Here is a 7,089-nt window from a genome sequence, read left to right as displayed (position 1 = left end):
CCTCTACGTGACAGAAGGTAGCAGCGCGGTGATGGGCATTGTTTAAAGACGCATCATCAAAGATAACCAGACACCTTTACTTCTTCTTAGCCTTTTCTCCAGCTCTGGCCAAGCACGGGAAAAAATTAACAAGAAAGAAAAAAAAAACTACACCAGAAGTTTTTTGCAGCTTAAGATATAAAATTGTTTATTTAACTGTATAAAAGCGGGGACCGTTTGCAGGGAAATTTGGAAGCCTCCTCTGTACAGTGGACGCACTGTATAGAGATGTCCCAATTGCCGGGATGAGTTCTTCAAATCCTTCACTGTAAACGGGCTCCCCAGCGGCTGCGGATCTGGATGATGGTAATATAGGGCAATTGGCGATGTATCTTAATCACTATCGCTAACTCTGTGTAGTAATGATTAGGTGCATTACCTTATTTTTGCACTTGCTATAGTAGATTGCTTGTTGTCTCGCTGCTTTACCTTATCTTGCTTTATTTTTTCTGTACTATTTTCCTTATTACTTTGTCATTTTGGACATAAGTAAAAATAAGTTTACTTTTTTTTGGTGCCTGTGTCCTCTGTGCTGTCCTCGTCGATTGGCAAAACAGGGACAGCATTTGAAATCATTGCAACTGGCTGCTGGGCTTTGGAGCCGTGCTGCAGCTCTTGGGTTAAACCCTTGCCCTTACAGATCCTGATCCTGGCCCCTACGCGGGAGATCGCTGTGCAGATCCACGCTGTGATCACGGCTATCGGGGTGAAGATGGAGGGGCTGGAGTGCCATGTCTTCATCGGAGGGACGCCTTTGAGCCAGGACAAAACCCGGCTGAAGAAGTGCCACATAGCGGTGGGCTCCCCAGGTGTGGATGAGCTTCCTTGTGCTTCAGATCCCGTGGGATGCTTCCCAGTGTGATAATGGGTGCTTCTGACATCTGGGTTGGTTTTTGTTCTTAGTAACAGGGGATAGTCTCAAAGGCCAGTGTCAGAGACATTCAGACCAGGTATTTTTAGTGAGAGGTTATTCCAAATATGCCTTTCTTAAGGCTTATTAAAATTACTTTTTAAAAAAGTTACTAAATTCATTGTTGCAACTTTTCAATTAGTATTTTTGAAGCTCCTTTTACTTTGCCTACAGGTCGAATAAAACAGCTCATAGACTTGGACTACTTGAATACAGCCAGTATCCGGCTTTTCATTCTTGATGAAGCAGACAAGCTTCTAGAAGAAGGCAGCTTTCAGGAACAAATCAAGTAAGAAAAACATTTATCTCATGCGTTTATCAATAGGTTAGATACATATTTGTTAGTCATTCCCATTTCTTTGTCCCACAGCTGGATTTACTCTTCACTACCAGCCAATAAACAGATGCTTGCTGTGTCAGCTACTTACCCCGAATCATTAGCTAATGCTTTGACCAGGTACATGAGAGAACCAACATTTGTGAGGTTGAATCCTACTGATCCAAGTCTTATTGGTAAGTAGAAGTTCATTTATAGTGATACTGTTATCAGTAGCTTAAGAACAGTATACTAAGACCAAAACATACACCTTTAAAATGTGTGATTCTTTGTAGTTTCCCTCCACAGGCGAGTTGATTAGTTTATGAAGTTTTTTTTTTGCATTGTTGATGTGTTTAAAGTATCAGTGATGAATATAACTTTTTGGGTTTTGTATCTGTTCAAAGAAATTTTAGCCCTTTAAGAAAAACCTGGCCTGTAGGCTATTATTTGGCACATGTGTGCTTGTTTAAATCTTAAGTTTTTGTTTTAGCTGCAGTGACACATTGACAACAGCATAGCACTGTGCATGGTTTTGTGGAAATCCTTGATCTGACAGGTTTGTTTGGTTTCATGCTCAGGGCTGAAGCAGTATTACAAGATTGTGAATTCCCATCCGCTTCCGCATAAAACATTTGAGGAAAAAACCCAGCACCTACAGGAGCTGTTCAGCAAGATTCCATTCAATCAAGCCTTAGTCTTCTCAAATTTGCATAGCAGGTAAGAAATTTGAAATAAAATCTGTAAAAAGCGTATTTGAAAGCAGTGGTTCTAATGTCCAGTCATAGATAAATTTATATAGACCTTCTATGAGATCTCAAAGCAGTATGCAAATTTCAGATCTGAAATGCAGCCAGAGGGATGCAGTATGAAATATTGAAACTGAAGGAATGCTTTAGCCTGAAGGTACCTCATACACTGTTTAGAGTACAGTGAGGCCTGATATCCTCTTGACTTTTTCCATGTGTAAGGTGACTGTTGTAGCTATGAAGATGAAAGTGACAGTCTTGGAATGTAGTCCTTGGCTGTAAGGAGTAGCCTGGTGCTAAGAAATGCACAGGGGTTGTTAGGTCTGTATTTTTATTTACAGTTTTCATTGTTTATTCTGTCAGGGCTCAACATCTGGCTGAAATACTAACATCCAGAGGCTTCCCTGCTGAGTGCATTTCAGGTAAGTCCGTTCAGAACTTTCTGATCCTGAAGTTGTGCATAAATGTGACCTAGAATAGGAAAATTAACCTTAAATCTTGGTTGCATGGCCTCTGGTTAAATAACTAAGAATAGCTTTTGAATCTTCATAGGTCCTTAAGACTTAAATATTAATTAATTTTTCCATTGGTTAATTTTCCTGTTTGAGAGTTTTTATGAATGTCTAGTTGACTTATTTTTACTTACATTTGCAGGTTGAAGCACCTAATATTTATTAGAAACTTCAAATTTTTACTTCAACAGTGTTTTTAATGGCTTATGCATTTAAGTAAAATTTTTCTGAAGTCCGTGTTGTTTGGGTGGGTTAACTATCTACATAATTGTCTTCTCTTTAAAAACAAGCAAAAGAATTATTTTTGTAATGGATTTCCTTATTTTCAAGTTTCTCTGTGTTCCTTGTTTACTCTTTTGTAACTGATGTTTGAGGAAGTTTCTTTCAACCTTGTTTCTTATCTCATCTGCGGTTTTACAAAGCAGTGTTTTCCAGAATTTGGGGGGTATAAAGCTGAACAATATAATCTGTTTCTGATTTGTCTTTTTAGGCAGCATGAATCAAAATCAACGACTTGATGCTATGGCTAAATTAAAGCAATTCCACTGTAGAGTTCTGATTTCCACGGACTTGGTAAGTTAGTATTTTATAGCATACACGCTTGCTTGTGTTTGATACGTAGAAGGCATAAAAAAAAAATCCCGAATTTCCATGGTCCCAATGCAGTATGCCCAGTGTACATGTCATACTGCAAACTGTCTGGAGAACTGCTGGTGCTTTATGGTGTAATGTAACAATTGGAAGTTACTATGCGAGCAGTTACTCCCAAATGTGGTGTATTTATTTAAAGATCTGTTCAGCTTATTCAGTTACCTGTCCCCTTATCTCTTTCTCACTTTCTCAAGACATCTCGTGGAATTGATGCTGAAAAAGTGAATCTGGTTATCAACCTGGATGTGCCTGTCGACTGGGAAACGTACATGCATCGTATAGGCAGAGCTGGGCGCTTTGGTAAGAGCAGTCAGGTGGATTTCTCGGGCTTGCAGTAGCTTCCCTGGCTCTGGTTGGGTAATGACACTTTCTGCTGTGTCTCACAGGAACTTTGGGCTTATCTGTGACATACTGCTGCCGCGGAGAGGAAGAAAACATGATGATGAAAATTGCTCAGAAATGTAATCTTCAGCTTCTTCCTCTACCAGGTATGCTCAGTTCTGGGAACACAACTGGTTTCTTTGGTGTTTTCTGTTTATTCAAAGCTTTAGTCAAGTCCACAGGGAACTGACAATTGTATCTTCTCTGCTGAAGTTGCGTTAATTTTGGTGCAGGTTTTTCATACTCTGTGCTAATGACTGCTTGTGTAACTGCTGCAGCTGTGCAAAGCAATAGAAAAGGAACTTAGTGCATGCCTGTGGATAGGAGAGAAATTTGGCATCCAGCTGTTGCTTAAGGAACTACATAACTCCTTGGATTTCCAGAAATCTGGTATTAAGCCTTTCTCAGACTGTAAGATACTGTAGGAGAAGGAAAGAATAATTGAAACAGCAGAAGATTTGCTATCCTTGCTTTGCTAGAAATGTAGCATTTGCCTTCTTATTTTTTTAACTGGCTAAGTAGCGTATGAAAAATAGGTGGCAGGTAGTACAGTTGCTTGTGTTGATCAACTTTTTGATGCCTTCCATGAAGAAAATGGTCTGCCCATTTAAGCTGTTTCAAGAGTTGAAAGGGTTGGTTTGTAGCCCTAATTTAACATGTCTTAAACATATTTTCTGTGATTTTTGCAAGGCTTTACTTCAGTGCTCATTTGAGTTCTAGAGGGAGGGATGCACTTAACTGAGTGCCTGCTTGTTTCCCTTTCATGCAGAGCCTATACCTCCGGGAATGATGGATCAGTTTGAAGATGGGGAGGTAGAAGTCAAACCTGTTGTGCATACAGGTGTTCCAGTGAATCCAGACACTGTGGCTCTTAGACCAGAGGAACCGGGGCTGCAGCCTGTCCAGAACAGTTTTGCAGAGGTACATCAGCCTCCTTCTAATCTTCAGGGTGATGATTCTGTGGAAAGGCCAAAAAAGGCTCCGAAGCCAAAGCAGATAAAAAAGTGCACAAGTTCTGCAAATACAGAAAAAAGCAGCAGAAGCACCCCAACTTCCAGTTGCCACACAGAACAAAGGAATCAAGTCAAACCTCTCTGCAGAACGGATGGACGACGTAATGCTCAGCCTGCAGGTGAGGAGTCCTTAAAAAAGAATCTTCCCAGAATTCCATGTTTGTCCTCTTTCAAAAACCAACAGAACAATCCTTGGAGCTTCTCGGACTTTGTTGAAGACTATGAGAACTTCATTAAAGAAGGGATGGAGAGAGAGGTTGAAATTTTAAGAAGCTATTCAGGCCCAGGAGAACAACATGAGCTCCCCAGAAATGGTGATGTAGAGTGGAAGGAGGTGGAACATAATATAGAGACAGTAGCAAACGGTGGTGTGTTGGGTGACAGCGATGGTTCGTACAGTTCCAGGGCTTCCCCCAGCAGCAGGGAAAATAACTCATGCTTTGAAGCATTTTCAGATACACAGGAGAATGCTGTTCCCACAACGCGTCAGGGTCAGGCAGGCTTCTGTTCTACACCAGAGAAGCCTCAGGAGCCATCACAAGTCCCAACGCAAGATAAAGTGAAAAAGAAAGTTCAGAAACAAAATGCTAAACAAAAGAAAAGCCATTACCATCAATTCCCTAGTCCTTCCACGAGAAAAACTGAAGATGAGTGCTCCTGGAGCTCTTGGGATGATGGTGTTCCATATGAGGCTTGGAGTTACAAAAACTACTGGAAATCTTATTACCAAGCATGGCAAAACTACTATGCTGCAGTGTCTCACTATAGGAAAAGTTACAGGCAGTTTCACTGGATGAACGCCTGTCACGTCAACTCCGTCTATCTGCAGGAACTGCTGAAGAGTGGTGACTGATGGAGCGACACTGCTGTGAGGGGTGGGCTGGTTGAACCATTGATGGACATTATCTGTGAAAACATAACTGCTGGTCTGCAAGGACGCTGACAAACATAAACAGACTTTGTTTTAAGACTGAAGGCAAATGTTGTTGTTTTCATAAGCCAGCTGTGTCTAGGTAAATGTTTTCCATGCATTCCAGTGTTACAAGTTGTTAATAAAAAGAAATGAAAGACAGCTGGATGTTCACTTGCAATCTTTACTGTCCAAAGTAAATAAAGGAAGATAAAAGGGCACTTACATGTAAGCAATCTCAGTAAGGAGAAAATACAGACCAACCCCAGTTTGACTTGCTTGACTTACGTCTGCTGTGTGACTTTTGGGTGAAGACGAACTCACTGGGAGACTACATGGTCTGTTTATAGTTGGAATCATTCCATTTTCTGTAATTCTCTTATAAACACCAGGCACTGATTATATACTAGTTAAGGGGCAGAATAAAACCTGCATCTCCATGCCTGTATTGCTAATTGAAATCCAGTTAATTAACATTGTGTAAATAACATTTCTATAGCTAGGTGTATGGCAAGCTGTGCGGCAGAGGATGGTTTAATTATGTAGAAAATGCACAGCAATCATAATTGGTCTGTCCCTCTGGGTGCAGCAATATCAGACTTGCCACACTTACAGGAAAGCTTTAATTAGAAATGAAATTACCTGTTAGTACTAAAACTAATTAGTGTTTTCTGTTTGGGTTGCACTGCTTTGTACAGAGCTGTCCTGAAGCAGAAAAGAGGAGAGCACTGGCTGGCTGAGGGTGTTGGCCCTAGGCTGGCTCTGTGCTAATTCTGAGATTTCGTCCTCTAGCTTTGGTGTGTTTGGGATCATGGAGACAGATTTTGTCAGATCGTTTCTCTGATTTCTCAAAGTTCACCAGAACAGGTATGGTCTGTTCCTTTCTTTTTTTTTTTTCCCCCTTGAGCAGGGTAAGGCTGGAATTTCCTTAGTAAAAGCACCGCTTCCTATCTGCTAGGAGCTGGACTTCCACGGAGAGCTGCTGCTTTTATCGGGTGAAATGGTTGTCTTCAGGGATGCTTGATTGCTCACCTTCAGAACTTCCAAATTCATTTTGAGAAATATGGTATGTTTTCACTCGTCTTACATAAATCACTTGCTCCCTGAGTGTTCCTGATGTTCTTGCAAAATGCCCCATGCAAATCCTGGGGTGTCCCTGGCAGCGCTTGGACCTTTTTGTGGAAGGTGGGTCTAAACTTTATACTATGCAATTGAGCCTCTCTTCACTGCGCAGGAGAATTGTAATATTGATTTAGCTCATGAGTGGCATAGAAATTAAGCCCCAGATGGGCAAGGGCGGACTCTGTCCTGCGCTGGGTGGGTTTGGGGTGTTCCCACAGCGGGGCAATGGTGGCCCCTGGTGGGTGTCAGCTTTTACTGCAAGAGGGAAGTAAGTGATTTTAATTTCTGCTTAAAAATTTTTGAAATTTTCAAATAATGCCTATTAAGTGACACTTTCTGATATGGTTAAGATGAGATCAGCTCTCCTTTCTTGTGGTTGAAACAAGCTGACCCATCTGCAATACAGAATGCAAGCCTTTGCCCTAAAGTGAATTGCCAGGATGAGATTGCCTTTTAAAAGAAAGACAGAAGACATGCTCTCTAAAT

General features: G+C 41.1%; 1 protein-coding gene across 1 annotated transcript; it reads left to right on the top strand.

Moving 5' to 3' along the window:
* Positions 1-596: 596 nt before the first annotated feature.
* On the top strand, positions 597-5,424 carry DDX20 (DEAD (Asp-Glu-Ala-Asp) box polypeptide 20; the record flags this gene model as incomplete). The annotated part of the gene is made up of 9 exons (XM_010077848.1): positions 597-848; positions 1,124-1,238; positions 1,320-1,462; positions 1,847-1,985; positions 2,378-2,436; positions 3,017-3,099; positions 3,372-3,477; positions 3,564-3,665; positions 4,328-5,424. Coding segments are annotated over 9 exons (2,096 nt in total), but the record flags the coding sequence as incomplete, so codon positions are not given.
* Between the last annotated feature and the right edge of the window lie 1,665 nt (positions 5,425-7,089).

This window comes from Pterocles gutturalis, unplaced genomic scaffold (genome assembly GCF_000699245.1).
Source record: "Pterocles gutturalis isolate BGI_N339 unplaced genomic scaffold, ASM69924v1 scaffold13048, whole genome shotgun sequence".
NCBI classification, from domain to species: Eukaryota; Metazoa; Chordata; class Aves; order Pterocliformes; family Pteroclidae; genus Pterocles; species Pterocles gutturalis.
This window is presented reverse-complemented; position numbering and strand designations above follow the sequence as displayed.